The sequence below is a fragment of the Atractosteus spatula genome, chromosome 12 (genome assembly GCF_055471065.1).
Source record: "Atractosteus spatula isolate fAtrSpa1 chromosome 12, fAtrSpa1.hap1, whole genome shotgun sequence".
NCBI classification, from domain to species: domain Eukaryota; kingdom Metazoa; phylum Chordata; class Actinopteri; order Semionotiformes; family Lepisosteidae; genus Atractosteus; species Atractosteus spatula.
Window position 1 is genome coordinate 5,698,817 of NC_142717.1, and position 23,948 is coordinate 5,722,764.

Here is a 23,948-nt window from a genome sequence, read left to right on the forward strand (position 1 = left end):
AAGGCATTGCCTACTCATTTATCCTTTTTGAATGTGTTTTGCATGTGTTGTTTTTTTTTTATTTTTTAGTTGAATTTGTATTGTGGGGGATTAAAAACATTATTTTATACATTAATTATAGTAAGTGTTGCCATACAAAAAACTGGTATTTAAAGTGTCATAGATAAGAAGCAATCTGTATCAGTCTTATAGACTGTATTTATGAAGAAAAATATATTTAAAAAGTGAAATCTATTAATATATGTACATACGGTGCCTGTGAATGGTTATTCTGCTTCTATGAAGTAAAATAAGTCATTGTAGTGAGGTATATTTGTTCTATATACATGACAACAGAGCATGATAATTTTTCAATAAGTCTCTTTATCTCATGCTGTTCCTGCTGTGTTATCTCATGTGCCAGTGAATGTTGGGTGAATAACATTTTTCAACTTTTCTGCAAGTAAACAGCTATAAAAGAGTTTACATTTATTGACCCTTTTAAGTGGCTGAAAACCAGGACACCCTGGTGTACTGTTATTGAGATGCGAGGATAGTACTGATGTACTTGTACATACAGTACTGCAGTGCCATGGACACAAGTCTCACACCAAAGCTCTTATCCAGTTTATAGATGATGTTGGTCATTATATTATTCTCATTTTGTGGAGTATTCATTCACTCTTAAGTAGAATTTTAAAGCGCTGAATCACCTAGCTTTTGTTGGCATGGTCTGGATTCAGTTTTAATCTACATAACATTGCACCAGGCTGATAAAGGTCTCATTAAAAGTCCCTGCATATATTTCCATTCTATATAAAATTAAATTTAGATTCTGCCACAAACCAGTTTTCCAGTTGCTCTCCCTCCAGAGTCCACATAGATTTTGGGGCCTGTTTCTAGGAAATTTTCATGTCCTTCCCTTATTTTCTGAGAATAATAGTCACTGATATTACAGATGACATATTACAGTATTACTATGTAGCAAAAAACATAAACATATTCCTAACGTCTTTCCTTCATATTTTGTATTGCTTTTGAAATATACTACAGAAAGCATTTCTGAATGTTTGTTTTATACTCATACCTGAATCCTTAGTTAAGTCACTGAGCTATTCACTTTGGATCAGTTTAGCTTATTCCTCCAATCTCAAACTGTAAATGGTTTACACATAGACCTGTAAAATCCAATGGACTGTTACCACCAAGAACCACGGTCAGGAATCATGTTTGGAAATGTTTCCCAAAAAACTTTTGGAAGAAGAGTTTTCTGATATCAGTGTGTTATATACTGAAAGCAGATTATAGTGCACAGACATTTGAAACCCCCTTGTGCTAGAGATGGTTTGCCTTTGGACTTTCAGGGCTTTGACATGTTGCTTCCTTCGTGACAGAGCTCTCACAAGTGACGTCACGTTCATTTCCTGAAGGGATGCTGTGTCTGCTGGTTCCGGTCCAAACGTAAGCTCTTACTGTATTTAGCTCAACAGATCTAGCTCCTAGCTTGAAGAGATTGTTTTTAAGCTGATGATATAAATTAGTGCACAAGATCAAGGTAATGTGCACAACTGAAGCGTTAATATCTTCAAATTAACCATGTAATTACACCGTGATACAAATTATGCTGAATGAGACGTAAACGAAACAAAAGGTGGATGATTGTGCCAGACACCTGAGTTGTTCATCTTGTAAAGCAAATTTGAAATGTGAACAAGAGCAAAGTTTAAATGTATAAAGTGAATGAATACAATTAATAATATATACAACATCGTGCCTCCTAAATAAAGATAAAATTGATCAGTTTAGCAGAGCTTAATGTTTGATGCATGTGTTTATTATTTTCAGGTTAGGCAAAACGAATCCATTTTCTCCAACACTACAATCTAAGGAACCAAGAGGTATTTTAATTCTCATTCTGAGCTCTAAAATAGGATGTAGTATTAACTAATGACTTGGCTGAATACATATTACAGATACACTGTATTATGATCTTTAAGGATCAGAATATGGACATCAGTTTATGAATCTAATACTACCTAAATGTGTGTATCTTCACAATTGTGAACACCTCAGAACAGTTACAAATGTTTTTGTTGCTATATAATGTGAACATATACTTTATGTCCACATTGATGTTAATTTTTTTCCTCATATGAAGTTTTTTGGAAGAAAAACTTTTAAGAACTCAGCGTTCAATTAATTCAATGACAAGTACAATGATATGAATTTGGCACCTTTTGTGGAATTCACAGGTTTTCTAGTCATTTACTAAAAACCGAGGAGAAAAAAAATGTCACATTTATGTATCTTTTTTCATTACATATTCAGTATATAAGGGCAGGCACAATCAGGAACAAGTGTACTGAAAAGCAGGAAAAAACACAATGTTTCAATAGCACCTCCCACCTGTGAAATAGGAAAAACTAAATTTCAAATAACAAATTTATAGTATGTTTCTTCCTTGTAGAATTCTAAAAATGTTATAGAACAGCAAAGTGATATTTGCCATAAATAATTAAGCCGCAGAAAACATAGGGGTCATATTTATTCACTTCCATTTACTACGTATTTTGTAAATCCTCTGGCAGGGATTACAGTGACGTGACACCTCCTACAGTGTGCTGTGAGGTTCTGGCACTTCAGAAAGGAGGTTTATAAGCATTCCTCCATATAGAATTGCTCTAAATTGTTCAGACCCTTTGGTTTCAGCCTAAGAAGTCCTGATGAGTTCAATGGTCTCCTCTCATTTCTAACTTTTCTTATGTTATGTTCCCACTAGTGAACGGCCATCTTGGGTTAGAATCACACATGTTCAATTGAATTGATTCCTTCATACCGAGCTGGCCAGCTGAGAACATTTATCGATAAAAGAATAATCTTTGGATCATTTTTATGCTGCGACATGCGATTTTTACCAATTTAGAGCTTCTTGTCTGGCCAAGATTTCCTGGTAGGTGTTAGGAGTTCCTCATTTCCCTTGTCTTAACCCCAAAACATAATACTTTGCAGTGGGCATGAGTGTTTTCTAAACACGAGTTTAATCTTTTTTTTCTGCCAAACATAACACGGATGAGCATATCTGAGAAGCAACATTTTCATTTTGTCTGACGGTAAGACATTGTTTCTGTTGTCATTTACGTGTTTGGCAAAGTTGAGCCGCCTCTTTTTGACCGTCAGAAGAGGCTTCGTCTTGGCAAACCCACCTACGAATGCAATATTTTTTTGGGCCTCTTTGAATGGTAGTTTTCCATTTGTTTCGCTGTCACTGGCAACAAGGAGATTCATTTTTTTGTGGCATTCATTTATTCATTTATAAATGTATTAAAAAAACAATGACCACTTACCTGCAGTCTCTGAAGATCTCTGTTCGTAACCATGAGGACGCAAGCTACTACTGATTTTTGTGGTGTGTTACATCCTTTTATACATCAGGGTACAGGGTTTCATTGCACCTCCAAAGAGTTGAATGTTACTGTAGATTGTTTTGTTGAATTGTATTTAAAGGAATGCTTAGAGCTGTAAATATGTAAATGTGATCCTCTTGTTTTCTGGAATTTAATTATTCATGAAATATGAATGTGTTCTTTGCATCATTACAGTATAACATAAGAATTATTTAAGTGAGACACTATCTCATCTGTAACTCATTCTGCTATATGATGTTACCCTTTCAACAGGGATATGAATAAATCGATAGAGCACTGCATTCGATACTCTATGGATCTGTTTAATTAAGACTTTTACTGTATTCCAACTTCAGAGTGTATAATTACTGATGCAAAATACCTTAAGATGACTGCAGATGAAATGTATAAATAAAGCCACTGAATCAAAAAATTAAACTCGGTTCCTTAGTGCTGCAATAGGTTTTATTCTTCATGTTGGTTTTAATGCAGAAAAAAAGCAGTAGGTGATTTCTCTATAGCCTTGGAAATGTTACAAAACAGCGACAGACTACAAGGCTTTTCAAATGTAACAAAAGTAAAAGGCCAAAGCTTTTCCATTTACCCTTTTAAAAATATTTTAACAGTTCAAGAAACAGCAATGACAATCTCAGTACCCTTCTAGGTCAAAACAATGGCTTTCCCTTTTCAGAAATGCTCATTTTTTCATACATTATACATAGGATATTACATAAGAATGTTATTACTTTCACAAAAGTAAACAAAATGACAAAAATTGTTTTCAGTCTGCTGTGAGCCTCCTTTTCTAAAATGTTCTATCCTCTTTAACCTCAGTGACATTATAAATATTTTTATGTAAATATTCTTATGTAACGTACATAAAAAATAACAATGATCAAATCAATTATTCATTATATGCAGATATTTTAGTGTTCTGATGAGCAAGCAGCTACTGGCAGAGAGAACTCTGTGCTTTTCCTTGCCTCATGCTGTGACCTGCTTGAAAAAATCCAGAAATGGCCTGGGGACAAAGAACAGAAAGATCCCTTTTGCCTGATCAATCTTCATCTTTCTGAACAAATCCGAAGGCAGTAACAGAATGAGAATATATTAGAAGAGGCAAGAATGTTTTAAGTAGGAAAACTACATGCATTTATAATTTTACACTATACATGAAGCCTAAAGCCACATAATAAAACAAGAACTACAAAAACTAAAACAAAAAAAATCTTAAAATTAAGACTTATTTTACAATCAGAAGGGCTTACAATATTTTGTGGACAATCATTATAATGCTCAGAATAATTAACAATTAAAAACATTCTGCTTTTAAAGATGCAGCTGAATATCAGGCAAATTAAGCTGCTTTCTGAAATCATTGTAACCTCACAATGCCAACAAAAATAATTTAAAAGATAAACAACCTTTTCCTGCAACCCAGAAATGTGTTCATTCCTGCAATGTGCTGCTGAGCAGATGCTTTCTTCAGGACAGCACAGATGTTGGTAGATCAGTTCCTCACCGCCAGCATAGAGTTTATTTCCCAGATGAGGTTGCGGAGCTGATCCATTATTTGCTTCAGCTGTTGATTCTTCTGTTTAAGCTTCTGTAATAAAAAATAAAATATAGTGGATTTTTCCCCTCCTGTTTAAATGATATTACCATTCTATTTTCAGAGGTAGAACTTAAAAAAGGATTTTGTCAAAATGACATTAAAGAGCACTGATCTCATCCTAGCCTCTGGCTCGGTCTCCCAGGGGCCCAGTGGGTGCCGTTTTAACACTTTGGGGAAACACGGTCAGTTTCACACAAGAAGGAAATAAATCAGGTCTGCCTAACCAGGAAAACAGTAGTAAGACATAATTCTGTAGATGTCCCAGATTAAGTGCTGTTATTAAATGAATAAATACGCTCATAAACATCAAAGCTTTCCTGTTGGTTATATCGAAACAGACTTTCTTAATATGCTTCTTACAGGGAACTACTGACAATGTCAGTACACATTTCTGTGAATAAAAATATAACCACAGCAACATATGCTTGTAGAAGGTCTTTACGGGAAAGGCTCAGCACTTTACAAACAAGGAGTAGGCCGATGCGTTTCAAAATCTCGATAGACATACTGAAAAGACGAAAATCTCCAGCAAGTCCCAGTGTTATAAAACTGATGACTCAAGGTTACTTGACATAAAGTTCTTTTGACATAAAGTTGCTTCATCTCTAAGAAAGAAGAGTCTTTGTATGAGCATCTACAACTACAGAGATAAACTTTAGGGACACACAAAACGTATATGATTTTTATTTTTACCTTGACAAATTTAGGTGGATCATAGCATTTATTTCACTTATTAATGTGTCTCTTATTAATGAGACCAGATTTTTCAGGCCCTTGTCTCTTTACTCAGGATTCTTGGAGAAGAATGGAAGATACTGGTGCCTTGTGGATGACAGAGAAAAAGGCACATCAGTGCATTAAAGGCTTCAGAGAACGAGGTTTTTTGTGGATGCTGTTTACATCTCAACAACATCTCTTCAGGAGTAATTTTCTCTCAGATACCTAATTTGATGGCACAACAAGAGAAAAAAATCTGCCTTTTTAGCTCTACAGCTAAAAGTAAACTAAATGCAGTTATTATGCAGAGTGATTATAGTGGCATCTGCCGACAACAACTGGATAAAACCAAAATCCTAACCACCTGTCTCGCAAATCACAAGCATAGTGCTTGACAGCAACTTCACACAGACTAGACATAAGAAATGCTTGGCAAACAGAAACGTCAGAATAAAATAGTGTGCTTGGAATTTGCAGCTGGGAGGTGGGTTGAAGTTTTAATTTAAAGTGAGCATAGGAGCTGCTGCAGGGCAAATTACAGCACATCACTCTTTGGAGCAGCAAAATATCATGTAATGTGTACGTTGAAGTTTCTTTTCTTGAAAATGTTTTACGCAGGACACCCTCTAAAAAGATGTTTAACTTATTGGCTATCAGGTACAAATGGCCACTCAAGGAAAAAGAAAAAAAAAATAAAGACAAAACTCGATACACTCAAACAAGCACGCAAAACCCATAATAAAACTGTATGAGATAGAAGTACATAAAAAAGAAAAGCACAAAAATGACCTAGAGTAAAGCTCCATCATACATCAAAAGCTACAATGACAAGATGGTCTTAGATAAGAAGGCCTGATCAACAGTTCTTGGATTAAGATATGAAATAAAACCTTAAAATAACATAAACGGACTGATCAATACCTTATACACAAGCAGGAGAACCTTTAAATTCATTCTAAATCACACTGAGCCAGTGCAAATGTCCTGATGCAGAGCACATATCAGCAAGCCGCAGAATTCAGTATTTCTACAAATGCTTGTTGAATTCATTAGGAGACGAAGGCATTACAATCATCTCGATAAAAAGGTTTATATCAATATTTCAGCATCAGACAGGCAGAACAAGGTTCCTGACTGAGCAATGTTACGTGTGTAGAAGAAAAAGACCCTTCAGAAGTACCTGTAGCCGTTAACAAACGATAACACAGAAACAGAAGTAACACCAATGTTTCTGCCTTAATCAAAGGCATGTTTTCTAGCGGTAATAATGTAATCCAACAACGGCTGGAGTACAAAGTGCAAAGACAAAGAGTGAACCAGGGAATTCAGCACAAACGAGGTGGAGCGAACAGTGAAGCAAGCTAGCAGAGAGCAACGGCATCAGGGTCCAACAACAGGCAACACGCTCGGAGAGTCAGGGCTGGAGCAGAGGCCCACTGCTGACCACAACAAAATCAGAGAATCAGGCAGGAGCAGTAGAGAAGATGAAGAGAAAGGAAAGGTCCCAGCTGAGCATATAAGCCACTGCAGATCTTGCAGCAACAACAAATAATGAGTAAGGAAAATTGGGCTTGGAAACGAACCAGTAAAATAACAAGCGAACATAAAAAAAGATCCATCCATCCATTTTCTAACCGCTTTATTAAAATACAGGGTTGCAGAGGAGCCAGAGCCTATCTCTACTAGTAACGGGCAGAAGGCAGGATGCACTCAGGATGGGACACAGATAGCACTCCAGGAACTGAACCCAGTTCACTCAATTACTCAACCCTAATATTTTGATATTGTCTCAGTGCGGGGGAAAAAACTGAAGCCCTGAGTTCGGAATGTAGGATTTTAAGAAGAGATTTATCGCGTTTTTCATTATCGTCTGTGAAATCGTTCTGCAAATTGAAAAGAAGAGAAAAGCAGTCATTGGCATGTTGCAGTTACCATGTTATTAACAAGTCCCCTCCTTTTTTTCTGGCATCTGCCAGACCGAACAGCGTTTAAAGGGGGGAAGATTTGGAAATCCCTTGACGTCCAATGGTCCCGCTGTGCCTCTAACCACATCTGGCTTAGCCATCACGGAAACATAATGAGATCATGCAAGATGTGGTGTCGGAAACTCCAAGACCTCTGCCTGGTCCTTCCAGGGACCTGCTAGGTAAGGACTCCTGAGCCATGAGGCGGCCCTTCAAATCGATCTAAACTTCAAATCCTTCGGTCAGAGGCCAGGACGGGGCTCCTGCTGATTTCCAGCTGTCGCCCGTCAAGAGTCCAGCCAAGACTCAATCTAGTGATCTCCCTCATGCATAGCTCACCAAGGCACTCAATGTGTACGCTACATGAATAATGCATTGCACTTCCTTATGTACTTTGTGTATGGTAATTCCACACTACATCCTGACTTAAGTAAATTCCTGTTTTGCACTATGTAAACTACTGTCATTTATATCGTACCGTGTAACACGTCTATTAGGGATATTGTCCTTGTACAAAGAACAGACTGCATTGGACTAACAGTTACTGTTTTAAGTTAGCATAGAGAAAAAATCTCAAAGGAATGGATACTTATAATCTCAATCATTATAAATAATGTGTTCCTTATTTATCAATAAATATACAATTTCTGCCAGGTTTAAAGTATTTAATTCACAGAATGTGGATCACTGGAAATTTATAATTATAAATCATAGCTGTGGAATGGATAGTTATACAGAATTTATTTTTGGTGCTCTACTACTTATCACTACTACTCACCCCTTACAAGATGTCAGATTAAACCCCCATTTTCTGGGCTATCTCAAATGTTTGCTGTGGGGTTGAAGACCGTAAATATTTTTACACTTGTCTAAGTTTTACACTTTATGAAATTTTAACACTCGTTATCTATGAGTGTCAAGATAATATGCACAAATACTTCTGGCAGTTTCTCATTGGTATTCCCTTGAAACTTGCTCCCTTAAGCACTGTAAAAAAAATAAAAATCACTCAGTGATTTTGAACTGTCAGATTAAACTGAACCCTTTTTCAGATTCTTCCTTTCTGGCTATTATTCAGATTGACTTTAATTTAACCCCATATGAAACCAAGTCTATTCAAACAAAATTATTTAAACAAAGCTGCCACAAGTTTTAAGAATCTTAACACAGAACAAGAAAAAAAATGTGGTTGCCTTTTCCTCCCATTTTTAATAAACCTTAAAATTAATTTTTTGCCCTTGCACTTAACAACATAAAACCATACAAATGATGTATATGCTTTAGCTCTGTTAGTTCTCTTTTGGCTTCTTTCAATAAGTTTTACAGGACTTTATTTCTAGACATACCTGTGATGCCACAGATATTTGACCAGTGAAGCTTTTGTGTCTGAGGAAAGTCTAGGAATGAAAGGCAGCAGTGTTCAGGAGTGAGGTGAGCTAAGTACTCAGTGATAGAAAACCATGGCATCCTATGGCCTAATGCCATTATCTGTCATTTAAAAAAAACAGAGAACAAGACAACTGTTTGTGACGGAAACATGATCTTTTTTGTTCCACTGGCATATCAGCTCTCACTTCGCTTTCACGGTCTTACGGTACCTGTGCGAATTCCCTCCCTGCTGTTCTATTTTGCTCAACCAGTAAAATGATCCCATGGAATGCTCTTTTTCAAAAGATTTGGGGCTGCCTTTACAGCCTCTTTCCAGCCTTCTAAAGAAATATTTTTTTTTATACAAAGCCAGTCTTTGAAATACTTACCAAATAAATTTTGTATTCCCCATCCCTTGCCTGCTAAAACAGACTGCATTATTTGTATAATTTTAAACACTTGCATGTTATTATACTTTATGATCGCCTGGAAGACACAAATTAACACAATCTGCACCAGGAATGGGAGCATATTTCTGTTTTAAAACTCACAGAGTTGGTGTGAGCTAGAGGTTAGTTTTACACAGACCTTTTTGATATTCTGCATGGCTTTAATCTCATTTTAGGATGTCCTAAATTTGCAGCATCTTCTTTTTTTCTCCCTCAGGTGTTCTCTTGTCAGAAAAGACCGGATGAGATCCTTAGATAAATTAACTACTAACTACCAGACTAGCTAGATGGGCCAAATAGCTCATTTGTATCCTTTACGTACTTAACACACCAAACAGAAGTATGCATAAAATCCTAAACTAGATCTGTGCTCATACCCATATTAATTTACTAGCATCTTACGTAAGATGTTTTTTTTTGCTCTTGTTTTCTATCCACAGGGGTGCAGTTTTTTTAGGTTGTATGCAGAATGTACCAAGGGTACAAATGCCCTAAGCAATCACTAGAGGGCGATAAGGGGTCAGCTTCCCAAGATGAGCACCTGCCTATGGAATGTTAAGAGGCTGCATTCTCAGGAGGGATTCAGCCTGTTGGCTAAATTGGAAGTAATGATGTACAGCTTAAGGAAGGGATGGGGCTACTCTTTATAAGAAGCAGTTCAAAGACATGTTGTCAGACCTATCTTAGGTGTTTAGCTGAAGTTTGTAAAGTTGTTTTTGTAGAACTACAAGACTGCTCCAGGGTGAGAATGTCAAGCCCTAAGCACAGCAAAGGTGCTGCTGTGCTTGTGAACTGATAGGAGCTGAAGCCTGTGTATCGTTGTGTTTGGAAGAAGAATTTAACTCAAAAGAAACAGATCTTCTGTCTGATACAGTGAGGTTACTGGAATCAAAGACTGGTCCCATTTACAAGCTGAAATTTAGCTGTGGGGACTTACTCTGGTTGTATTACCTGACTTCCAGAAAAATCCACATCAGAAGCCTTGCTTGGAAATCCTGTGTCTTTAAAAGATTAAAACAAAAACAGCAAGATTTACTAGAGTTAATTAAGGATTCATAATGCATAAATTTGGGATTTAATAAAATCTCAGGACAGATGATTAATTACCTTTTAGCTGTGAATTGTGTATGATCAGAAAATCAATAGGAAAGAACTGCTTGAATTTTTTTGCTTGTGTAATCACTATTTTTTTGCGGGGGAGTGATTGAGGAAGATGGGTGAAAACATCTGTAAGGAGGATAAATAATAAAACACCAGCTTTACTGTGCACGACAAAGATAGGCTATGTAATTGGAGAAAAAGACATCCTTAAAATTAATCTTTATTGCTCTAGAAGTACTTGCTTAAAGATATTTTCTAATTTGCCAACAGTGGTAGACAAAATGGATTTGATAAAAATTTTACAGAACAAAATACCTTTTAATTGGCTCTCCCATAAAACCATTATAGTAACTCTCATCCCACAACAATTCATCTAAAATCCATTTAGAAAGAAAGGGGGCAAGCATTTCAAGAACACTGTATGGTAATGTCAGCCAGCTAGCTAGTCCAGTTAATTTTCTCAACTGCTGTTTTGCTCATTTAAGCACAGATCAAAGAAAAGACCAGAAATTTGAAAAAGATAAAAAAGGCTTCTGGTTAAAAAAGCTAGCACTGATTATCTTCTTGTATGATCTAACATCATTGGTCATAGTTTGGACCAACAGTTTTTAAGACTGTTGTAGTGACAACACTGCTGTTGGTAAAACCCCAGTGCTCACAAGAAGGACTTTTTTCAGTGGTTGGGTAACATTGGTATTTCAATTTTATTTTTATGTTTAAATTATTAGAGGGGTTGGTGGCTCCCACCTAAATTGGTGGCTGAGTTTAGAACCTCTCACAGATCTCAATTTGCTTTAAAATGCACTGTAGGTTACATCTCAGTTTAGAGTAGTCTTCACAGACGCACACCGTAGTGCATGCCTCAGAGAAACATGCCTCATCATACCAATATGGCTGCCCTTTCTGGCCACGAACTGAAGATGTAGAAGTAGATATGAGGGTATACAGGATTTCTAACAACTCCAGTGCACGGAAGGACAGATGTCATATCTTTATCTTTAAATTCATTTCTGTACTGATGGACTCCTCGGCCGTCAGGTGGCCAAAGAATCAGATGGCCCACCTTGGTATAAAAGATGTTCTGCTCACAGCACTAAAAATGTTTTGCCTTGGTAAAGAAATTCAAATGTAACAAAAGATAAACGAGCCATGCCAGTATTCAGAAGGGATGGAGTGCCGTTATGGTGTACGTGGTGTACTTCACTGTAATTTCTGGAGTTCTGTTGTTAGATTATGTGTTATAAGGCTGTTGGTGAAGGACTGCCCTTAAGAGCATTCATTTTTGGCACTGCAGGTATGTGCTTTAAATATTGTTTCGATTTCATGAAAGCTAAAGCTTAATGCTTTCTGGCAGTGAGTGTCATGTCAGAGTTGCAGGCCGAACATGTCTCAACTAGTCGGTATAGTTCTGTGTTTATTAATGTTTCTAGATTACATTTGTTCTTGGTATTTAAACATTTGGGTGTTCTGTACTCATTTGATTAGGTTCCAAGAATCACTTGCGCTTAACATGTCTTTTAACACTTACTTCAGACTAAAGCATTCTTAAATAAACTACTTGAAGGTTTAAAAGATGTTTTAGGAATTAACCAAAGTAGTAAAATCAACTCTCATTATCTATGGAAGTTTACCACCAAATATTTTATTTGGGGTTGTTGTACTGCTTTTACTTCTAATCTGAACTGAAAAGGCAAAGAGCAGGTTCCTCAGCTGTAAAGTAAAAGTCTTCAGTTAAAAGCAAAACAAATATGTAACTTTGTAGAGAGCTAGTCTAGCCATGCTGAAAATTAAAAGTTAATTTAAAAACCTCACCAGCATTCTAGCAGTTCCGAACATGCTGAAAACCTTAGTGAGTTACCTGTATTATCATTAAAAGGAGTATATACCTTCTGTTGACATCACAAAGAACAAAAGCAAGGTGAACCATCTAAACCTGAGGAGGCTTATAAAGGTCTCCAAGGCCCTTTATTCACATCTCTTAAACTCACAGACACTTCCAGAATCAAGGCTTAGCTCAAAACCACTGACATAGCCTCACATACCTCCTAAAACAGGCTGGTCTCCTAGAAATTGTAAAGATAGCTGCTCAATCTGTGCAGAGGTGGAAAAATCTATGGATTAGATGGCCCTCCACCTGTGCTAGTAGCTAGTGGTGTAGGAATAATTTGGCCCTTAAATACAGCACCAGTCTGCAGGTGCTTGGGAAGACACAGCAGTCACTGTTTCAACAGCGCTTAGAGAGTCCCGGCCAACCAACTTCAACTCAAACTCTGAATGTGACAAGTCCATTGTGCGCTACCACTGAATGGATTACGGTTATAGTCAGTGTCCAGAACAAACACTTTTATTGGCTGAGACACTCTGGAATCTGGTCAAATTGAAGCCGATTTAACTTCACGAGGAATGACAGCAGCCGAAAGCTTGGGAGAAATTAGAATCGTTTATTGTGATGTGTAACCCGCTTGGCTGAGGGCCAACCTCCCAGCCGTTGGACGGGGAGGATAGGACCCCCATGCGACCAATGGGGTAGCTGCAAAGGTGGAGAGGGGGTGGAGGAGGGATGCAGAAAACGAACGAGGAAGAGGAGAGGGTGGCGTTTGGTATTTATGGAGACCGGTTGCTTACGTCAGGATTAGTGAGAATTGCAGCAGCTGTGTCGAATGAGCGCGGCTGCCTTCATTCCTCCCGAACTTTCATTAAAAACTCCATTAGATGGCCAATGACAGCTGGGTATTTTGTGGGGAGACAACCTGCAGCTGTAGTATCCAGAACACGAAGTTCCTGGCTGTACTGGAGGACGTACTCGTGGCAGGCTTTAAGAAACGAGTGGAGGAGAGTTTGGGCAGGAAACGAAATATGATATGAAATACACAGGAATTGAAATATCAGAGAGATGTTCTCTAATCTCTTTGGGCCTAGGCTCTCTGTAAATAGTTAAGGTCATTAAAGTTCTGTTCTCTTCACACCAGAGAGTTTGAGTCTTCAAATAACTGCACATTGAAATATACTTTCCATTTTAAAACTTAATACGGTCCTTTGCATTCATTACTTTTGTGCAAAAGCTAAAGCTGAAATCGGGTGCTGACCGATAGTCAGAACTCATCTTCAGAACGTGTTTAATTTGCCCTGTTTTTCCAGATTTTTTGAGAGAGCTCCCATTTTTTTTCTACTTATTGTGTTTTGTTTTAATCTTAGAACCAAATCTGATGATAAAACTCATCACAACATCCAGTAAGGAGGATGTGAAATTATTTTTTACGTTAACAAGTAAATCTGAAATGTTTTTGACACAAAAAACACAAATCAGACTAAGGGTCTGCTTGTTTCATCTCAGTGAATCAAAACATTCAGACATTTGCTCTAAATAAACAGAAGTATAATGTAATTCATAGCACTGAATTAATAATGTTCAGTTATTTCCACGACTTTTTCAAGGCTTTTGTTTCTTTAATTTGATTTTCAGTTAATCAGGAGAAAATAAATTCAAATGCATTAGCATGTTGAATGGAAATCTTCTGCAAAACAGTAATTGATGGACTGATGGAGAAACAAATAGCCAAACAATAAGGAAGTTGTGAGAATGCTAAAACAGAAGATTCTTTGTTTATTTGCGCATTATGAGAATAACTACAGTTTATCCAACTGCACTCAGTGATATACACCAGGCTTCTTTATTAATTCACATTCATGATTAACTTGGGGGGCCAAAGCCGTAGATTCTATTAAAACGTTACTACATTCCAGAGATACCCCTGCAGCCGCCTGTGCATATTCAAGAGAAAACAGACTATTCCACTTCCTGTGAGGGTCCGCAATGTCCAAAGATCCCACTCAATGATCAAACGGTATGTTTTACAAAAGCGAGAACAAGCTGTTTTACACGAAGATGTAAAAGATGTATCCGATTTTAAATCCTTCTAAAAAAGCAGTGAAATCTCTATATCAACCTTTGCTGTGCTTTTATTATTAAAAACCCCTCCTTTATTCACAATGGACTTGTCTGCCCACAAGCACTAATAATATGGGTTTTGTGCACTGTCAACTTAACTTGAGGAAGCAGTAAGTGTGAAGGTGATATTCATAGCCACTAACATGAGATAAGACGCCTGAGGTGACAGTTGTGCCTGCAATATGCTTCTCTTAGTAATATTCGGAGTTAATCTGCTACGTGCCACCCTTGGTAGCTCAAATTACTCTTTTCATTCCCTGAATTTGTCCAGAATTACAAATGCAAGTACCTATAAATGTGGAAAGGGATTAACCAGATGAGAAACATTTTTTTTTTAAATCCTGCTAAAGTATGTCCCACATTCACTCGCATCAACATTCTGCAGACTACAACAATTTCATGCCTCTATCTCCTCAGACAGGAGACTGACATTTTTTTATATTTTATGAATAACAAATACATAGCACAGTCAACATGCTTCAGTTACCAATACTTTCATTAGGGTGCTAACATATTTTAAAACATAGTTCTTTAGTGTATGTGTTGGTGCCTCAGTGTACCAGATGTTAAACTGTCCTACTAGGTCTGGAGTAAACATCTTCTCAGGAGCATTGGTCTTTGCTGTCTGTACACGAATAATTTATGGCAGTAGTTGCAAAATAAGAGTTGTTGTTTATGCATCAGAAGTCACAACTTTATCACACAAGGTAATGAAAGAAGTCAGAGTTGTGATACTCAAGCACAATCACCAGCAACTAAAGGTCACCATCTACACCTTGCAAATGTAAAGTCTTTCTAAGCATGATTCTGCTCAAGTGTTATCCTTGTGAGGACAGTTCACTTTCAATATGCAGTATATGAGAACACGGTCATATATCATTTTCTTTACCTAAGGCACATTTAAGGCTGTAAACAGGGGATTATGCTCCTTTAGAAATGATGAGAAATTAATTTCATGTGAACAGTTATGGAATGAAAAATCAAAAGTTAGTTACTAAACAGAAAGTTCAAGTTGAACACCTAATAATCTTTGAAAGCCTATGCAAAATCTGTTACAATGACCATTTATGATGTCAACATGTAGCAGGGGACATGTATATCAAAATGACAGTATTTTGTTGCCCATACCTTCACTGTAGGGGTTTATAACCATGCAAGCAAGGAGAAGAGATGGCCATTACACTAACAGCTATTCTATTTTTCATTGTCTAGTAATACAAACTATGCACTCCAGTCTTCAATATTTAATATAGCATACTCTCTCTTTCTGACCTATTACTAATGCAATAACGAGCTTGGATGCCAAATAGTAAAGGCAGTATGTGGCATACAGTAAGAAGGATATGCAATATACTGGAAATAACAGAGTTTAGATTTTATGAGACCATGAATACTATGTACGTCTTTCTATTGACTCATCATTGGACAGCGTTTGATGTTCTGAGGAAGTATTAAAACATGCTAAAAAAATCTTGCATGTATATTAAAATCAGTCAAAGTAATCAGTCCCTTTGAAATTGGATCCTGGACTTCTTGACGGACCGTCCACCGGTGGTGAGGGTGGGCACCAACATATCCTCTACTCTGACTCTAAACACTTGAGCCCCCCAAGGCTGTGTGCTTAGCCCTGTCCTCTACTCCTTATCTACCCATGATTGTGTCGCCAGGCATAACTCAAACTCCATCATTGAGTTTGCAGACGATACAACAGTCATCAGCCTGATCACAGATGGTGAAGAGTCTGCGTACAGGGAGGAGGTTGAAACCCTGGCAGCATGGTGCCAGGAGAACAACCTCTCTCTGAACATCAGTAAGACTAAGGAGATGATTGTGGATTATAGGAAACACCAGGGAGGAGATCACACACCTATTTACATCAATGAGACTTCAGAGGAGAGGGTCAGCAGTTTTAAGTTCCTTGGAGTTAACATCACAGAGGACTTAACCTGGACCCACCACACCAACATTGTGGTCAAAACAGCACAGCAGCGCCTATTCTTTCTCCGTAGGCTAAAGAAGTTTGGCATATCCAGGCCAACTTCTACAGGTGCACTACTGAGAGTATCCTGACAGGTTGCATCTCTGCCTGGTATGGGAACTGCTCTGCCCGGGATTGCAAAGTACTGCAGAGGGTGGTGAAGTCAGCGCAGCTCATTACCGGCTGTGAGCTACCAAACATCCAAGATATCTACTCAGCTAGATGTCTTAAGAAGGCCAGGTCCATTCTCAAGGACCCCAGTCATCACAGTCACAAACTGTTTTCTCTCTTACCATCCGGTAAATGGTATCGAGGCGTTCAGTCAAAGACTAACAGATTACAGAACAGCTTCTACCTCCAGGCAATAAGACTGCTAAATAGCCAAGCTGCAGTTCCTTCAGCAAATCACCTGTAATGGCTACATGGACATACAGTTTTCATTGTATTCGGCATACTGCATACTCGCAAATTACCCATCTCATCCAAACAGCTTTGAAGGTCATGGGAGTGAAACAGCACCACTCCCTGCAGACAATCTTTGAAAAATCCATAATCAAAGAGGCAGGAAAAATTATATCAGATCCTTCCCACATCTTCAATTCTGAATACCAGCGTTTTCCTTCTGGCAAACGTTTTAGGGTTCCCAAATGTAAGTCAAACAGATACAAACATTCCTTTGTTCCACTATCCATTAAAGCTGCCAATGCAAATGGCAAGGATAAACACAATTTTTGACCTTTATCATCCACTTGTTTGCAATGTGTTTTGTAATGTGCTATAAATATCATATGTTGCTATGTGCAATAGAGTGATGTGCAATGTTTGGGTTTTTTCTGCATTATATTTAAATGTACAGAGTGCATTTTGCACTTTGCATGTGACTGTGGTGCTCAAAATTCTAAAGATAAACTGAACTCAACATATGACATTCAGGGAAGACTACGGGATGAATTTCTTTTCACAGATGACAGCAGGAGTATGCAAATTAAACTGTAATCCACACTGCTGTAATAAAACTACATACTGGAGTTCATTAAACACAACATGGCAAACCTAGCTTCTACAATCAGAACTCTATAATCAAATATTCAACTTGACTGCAGTATAAAGACTGCACTGAGAAAGAAAAAAAGATCTCACAGGTCAAACTGTTCCTCAAACCTTCAAGGCAGCTTTTAGGAAAGCTTGAAAGGTCTTAAAATCTTTATAGCCAGCTTTGGGGTAAAAAGGATTGCTTCACTGTAAAACCACTGGGCATGGAGTCTATTTCCAATTATCAGGCTGTGAAGTAGCCAGCATGGAGGCTATTTTGAGCTATTTTCAGTCCAGGGTTGAAGGAATGGTGTAAAAGCAGCCTGGGGAAACTGAATCCTTAGCCACTACTGTGGATCTCCACAAAACATATTGAACAGAATCTTTCATCTCCTGTGATGTCAGTTTCTTTCTTCGTGGGCTGCAGTTTTCACTTAATTTAAAGAAAACTACAAGACGGAAGTGTAGTATTCTGCTTTAAAGTTTAAAAAAAATGGAAGTTCCTTTATGCGACAAAAAGAGCTAACAGAGTTACAAAAGCAAAACGCCCTGGTTAATGCATTACACTTCTCACCAGAATAAAAAACCCTTCTCCCTCAAACAGCTTTCAGGCTCCAGCAATGACACTCCAACTTGCAAGTGCCTGGGATAAATTAACCAGGCAATAATTTTCTACATGCAGGCCAAGGTAATGAAAAATGTGCAGTTTTAAACACTGCCTTGAAGCTTTGATGAACAGTTTGACCTGCAGTTTTTTTTCATATGCATTATCCCCCAAGGACAGCAATTAAATTAAATCTTTCAGCTACAAAGATAAACTATCTAATGGGCACTTGTGGAAAGATTATTAATCCACACATTCCTCTTGTTTATACATGCAAAGAGCCCGTGATTTCATCCCTGGCGAGACTTGTTAATATTTGACTACATTGTTTATTATCATAAGAGAATGCCTGAAAGTTATTGCGGCGGTTTAGATAACTGTAACCACAACACAGCGCAATTTATCAAGAACGCATTCTTGCTTGGAGAGCATATTTGAAATTATAAATCATTTTTTCCCCCACTCATTTAAATAAGGAGCAGTGGCTATAATTAACAGCATATTTAAAATGCAGAGGAAAAGAAGAGCAGAGGAGAATTAATAATACCCAAGCACCTCTCTTTCCTCCAAGGTTTCTTAATGGGCTGTGACAGGAATTTATTCATACTTAGTTATTCTGCCCAACAGACATTTCACACATTAGCAAGGCGGAGAGTTACAGTTTGAACAAAGGGCAAACACTGAGACTAATGAAATTATGCAATAAGCACCCTGCCTCCCTTGCCAACTTCCCAACCAAATTAAGAAACTAATCACTGAATTTACAGATTTTCTTATGAATGTATATCTATGCATGTGCGTGATTCAAAGAACATGGAAGGGCAGCCAAGAAAGCAACACTTTCATTAAAAAACTAAGGGTGCGATACTTGAGAAAATCCATACCAAGCATCAGCTTTTAATTCCTAAAAGGTTGTGTCAATTAATTCAAACGGTTTGCCACCTGAGTTTTACTTACTACTTCATATACTGCTTTGGTCCTCTGAATATAATTTTCAAATTGTCATAATTTATCTCACTCTCTCATAAAAATTCTTCTGTAGCTAATTAGCGGCAAAATCAGAAAATCAGCCCCAAAAAAACTTTTTAATAAGGTTATCCCTCAGTATATGATTAAGTCTGCAAAAGAACTGTGTTGAAGGTGCAAATCACTATTATACATTCTACAGGGAGAATACCAAATGTTGAAGTTCTATCTGAATCTAATGGAAAAAAAAAGTTAGGAAAACAGAAAAAAACAGCTCTTGGCATCCTAACACACTAAAACAGCTAATGCAAATCAAATGGCTGGAATGGGGGTGCAGGATTATTTTTGCCAAACTTCATTATATTTAAAAAGATTATGTTTTTTTAAATGCATTTTGTGTAATGCATATTTAAAAATGAATTACACAAACAAAAAGCATTAGCTGTCATTAGCTTTGCAGTAGGTAAGGAGTAAAAATGTGTTCACCCAGCTGCTATCAAGAAAGCTGCTGGATTCCTATTAGGGACACGTTAAACTGAAGCCTATCCCAGAAGCACAGTGTGCAAGAAGGATCTGAGAGCACATGACTTCCCTTTTCTTGGATGGTACGCCAGTGTACTGCAGGTTCACAGGGAAAGGAAAGGTTTAGAATTGTCTCGCCCTCTACATCTAGAGGGCGCTCCTGCTCTGTCCTGTTCCTAGTTTCCCTGCGCTTTACTTTTTCTTCCGGTGTGTTTTGTTCTCCCTATCCTCCTCGCTCGGCATTGGGATCGGTTGTCAAGAGGCTCGCCTCACCAGGTCGCCCCACGTCCGTTATCTGAGGGCTTGTGTCTTGTTCCTGACTCCTCCCGATTCCTTGAGCCCGGACCGAACCCCACATGTTCGCTTCGTTCCTGCCACATAGGGTCCTCCCGTCTCGCCGGTCTCTCTCCACGGCTAGCCCCGGCTTCAGTGACAGAATGCCTAGCCACACTGGACCCCACAAGCGGTCTCCTGGCCTCTCTTGTCCTTTTTCCCGGCTTCTGGTTCCCTGTCTCCCTGTTCGTGTTGTTTGTCCCCTTGTTCCGTCAGGGTTTATTTTTGTTGTGTGTGCTTTTTTACGTGTTTTGTCTGTTTTTTTGTCTCGCTCCTCCGGAGTTCTACCCGGCCCCCCCTTCCTCAACTCAAAGGTTTTTAACCCGGAGGAGCGGGTAGCTCTCAGCCGTGGACTCCCGGAGGTTTCCTTTCAGTTAAATGAGGTTTTTCCTCCCCCCAGTGCTCTGCAGCTCATCTATTTGTGAGGAAACCAGAACTCCTGGAGAAAACCAGACTAACACAGGGAGGAACATGAACTCAAGAGATACCTGGGGCTCCAATTGCACAGGACATTAGAGATGGGAGCCAGCTGCACAATGAAGTTAAAATGACGGGTGACTGTCCTGCAAGAACCATCAGCCCACAGAGTTTCAGTGTGAGGAAAATGTGTAGTACAGAAAATGAGAAAAATCTGTTTTTTATACACAAATAGCTTTTAAGTAAAAATAACTCAGTTAGTGTGAAGTTAAATCCTTGGCCCTCAACTCTTGATAAAAAAAGCCAGAATAAAACTACTCAACATTCATTTGGTTGGCACTGCAGGAGAAATGTCCTCCATATCTGTGTATAACCACAGTTTTTCCAGTTTTGTACGATATTATATGTTTAAACTCAAATGTTGAGCACACATTTTAGGTTTTCATAGGCCTTACAGCTGTTCAAATCTATATGATGATCTACACGACAAACTCAATCGTTATTTCCTGCAGGGTCTCCAATCTGTTGCTTTAGGACAGCACTCCAGCAGGTTTTATCAGTCTTTTTAAATTAATTCCTGCTAAAGACAAGGGCCAAGGCCCTAACTGATTTGATTAAGCAAATGATAATTCAATTAGGCAATTAAGACATGAAATAAAAACCAGAAGACCTTGTGGCCCATGAATTCTGGAACTGAAGACACGTGTCTTATCCTATTATTTTTTTTATTGCGATGCACTCCTGTTTGTATCATTTCATGTCATAGTTCAATTAACAGTTAGAAATCATTTTTAATTCCCTACAATTCCACGATTTCCTACGATTTCTTTTACTTTTATAATTCACATGTATGGTAAATCGAAGCTCCTGCCTTACAAACTCCTTGGATTTGATCTTGGGCAGGAACAACTTCTGTGTGGAGTTCTTTCACCCCTTGTTCATATGCGTTTCTTCTAGTTGGCTTCTTTCTGACTAGATTAATTGGCATCACTGTGAGGAACTGGTTGTCACGGACGTCCAAAGGGACTAACCGTGAAGAGGCAGGAGAGCGGAAAAAGACCCATATGCGTAGCGGCGAGAGGGGAAAAAGGCCCGGGCTCGTTAGTGCAAAGAGTTCAGGAGTGCCGTATAGAAACCTATGCCCTCAGGTAGCGGACGTGGGGCGACCTGGTGCTAGGCGGGTCTCAGGACATCCGAACGTCAATACTGAGCAAGGGCAGAGTGCAAGACCCGGAAATATATAGCCCAAGGGAAAGAGAGGGACCGGAAGGACAGCAGGCAGGAAACTAGGGACAGGACAGAGAAGGAGCACCCTCTGGCTGCAGAGGGCGTGACACTGGTCCTACGTAATATCCAGGGTGTAGTAGTCCTGGCTTGTGGCCTGTGTTTTCAGAAGGCCTCAGGGTTGCCGTGAGCCTTCCTAGGAATAAGCGGCTTTGTGACAAAGGACAGATGACAGTAATCAATCAATCATACAGCAGCATTTGTACAGATTGCTCAAACATCTTATGGAATGGATGAACGTCATGTCACATATCAGGATTTGATTATATAATATGCCCATAAGGCATGTACAGTGAGGAGGGTTCTAACAGTGGGAATCTGGCTGTATAGAGTTACAGTTGTTCGTGTTTATTGTCCTAAAGGAAAAATTAAAAGAAGGGACTGCTGGGACTCAGAGAGAATTCTGGGACTTGAATGGGAGACTTTTAAAATGCAAAATGCCTATTTGTATAATTGAGCAATTAAGTAATTTAACTGGAATTCTTTTAACATATTAACTGTATTTGGAAACAATTAGATATACAGTATTTTTCTGTGTGCCATCAGATCGGTACAAAAAGAAAATATTAGATTTTACCAACAAGTCTAATTCAGCATCCTTAAAATCTAACTTCATATTTAATTACAGGCTCTCTTATTGGCATTTTACAAATTTTGCCATTTCTTTATAGTTTAAAATTTTGTTTTTTTCTATATTAATTAACAAAGCCATGTATGTACATACTGTATTTACTGTAATGCACATTGTGTTTGTGGAATTCTGAATTTTGTTAACTTAAAATTCTATGCTGTCAAGCTGTCTTCTTTTTTGTGTACTGCAATCCAAACAGTAACAAGTAACGCTAGTAACAAGCTATCAGTGAGAATGCAGATTCCCTGTTATCTTTCAAAAGTTTGCTGAAGAAAATCCTTGGATCAATAAGCTATTAGCAATGAAACAAGAACGATGGGCCAAATAGCCTCCTAATATTTATAAGCTTTAGTACGTTCTTAACTACAAAACAGTGTTTTCTTGATTCTTGCAGCTAAAAACATAATATTAACTTTTGCCATCACTCTGCAGCATAATACTGAATAACACCGTGACTGGTGTCATTATGAACTGATGGATCCCATAAGCACATTTTCAACAAAAGAAGCATGGATTTTGCATTACCGTAACTAATACAGCTCAGTCAAATTACAATTACCACAATGTGAAATGTGTGCTCTTATAACACAGTGGAATATGGCCCACAAATGAGAAAAAGAGACATGAGAATGATCTATCTCTCCACCACTCGAAGCTTGCATTAAGGGAAATGTTTTGCTCTTTGGTTTTACAGATTAATGATGCCTCATGTATCTCTACACTGAAGCACTTGAAAACAGCAAAAAATGATACAACTCTAAAATACGGATTAATACATTAAAGAAAATATGGCATTTTAGCATTAAAGAATAGAACATACACACTTGGGTACAAATGCTTATGCATTTGATGTGAAAAAAGTTAAATATATTTCATAAAAGGTCAGAGCAATTAATTTAAAAAAAAGATGGTTCTTCAATCTAATGACATTAATTTAAAGGTCTTTAATAAACCAGACCTGGCACCAATCAGAGCAGCTTCACAGAAGGTTGTAACATCTGTCTTCTCATTCAGATTTCTGTTGAGTTCCATAGATTTACTATATTGTAGCTAGAAGATTGACTACTGTGTCATAGTAATAAAGTAGAACACCCCAGGACTGCTCAACTCATCCATCTGTGCACTAACTGTTTGTAACACTAACCGTTACAATTTCTTTGGATCTTCAGTCAAACATATATTGCATAAACAATTTAATTGTTTAACAAAACATTTTTAGGACTATTTATATTTGGTGTAGAATGGAAAATTAATTTAAGAATAAATTAAAATTCAGATTATATATTTTTATTAAATTTACAACAAAGCAAAAACAAGAAAGCAATATTTATATTTTTTATGTCTTTACTATGTTCTGTAGAGAATTAGTCAAATGGTGATCTCCACTGTTTCTTTAGAAATACAAACCACAGGGAAAAACAGTGGTGATGACGACAGTTATTATCACGAACAATTGTAGCAGCAGTAGTAGGAGGAATAACTGTGGTGATGCAATGGTATAAAGATTCTTTGTTAATTATGATTACAGTGTTAAAGTCATCCAATTTACTCCTGAAAAGATCTTTCTACATATAAATACATAAAATGAGGGGAGGGAAACATAAATGTAGGACAGATTAAATGTTTTTTCTTTCA

The 23,948-nt window shown here is 37.8% G+C and overlaps 1 protein-coding gene across 7 annotated transcripts in view; it reads right to left on the reverse strand.

Annotated features, from left to right (window-relative positions):
- Positions 1-3,833: 3,833 nt before the first annotated feature.
- The window catches only part of med30 (mediator complex subunit 30), a 29,669-nt gene continuing 9,554 nt past the window's right edge, over positions 3,834-23,948 (reverse strand). For 4 of the 7 annotated variants that reach the window (XM_088928923.1, XM_088928925.1, XM_088928924.1 and 1 more), the window contains exon 5: positions 3,834-4,989. In XM_088928923.1, coding sequence (XP_088785049.1) covers positions 4,894-4,989 — 96 coding nt within the window. In that variant the 3' untranslated portion in view covers positions 3,834-4,893. Of the gene's footprint in view, positions 4,990-10,433; positions 10,498-23,948 lie in introns of all 7 variants that reach the window. The other 3 variants (XM_088928928.1, XM_088928927.1, XM_088928929.1) reach the window with 2 other exon arrangements.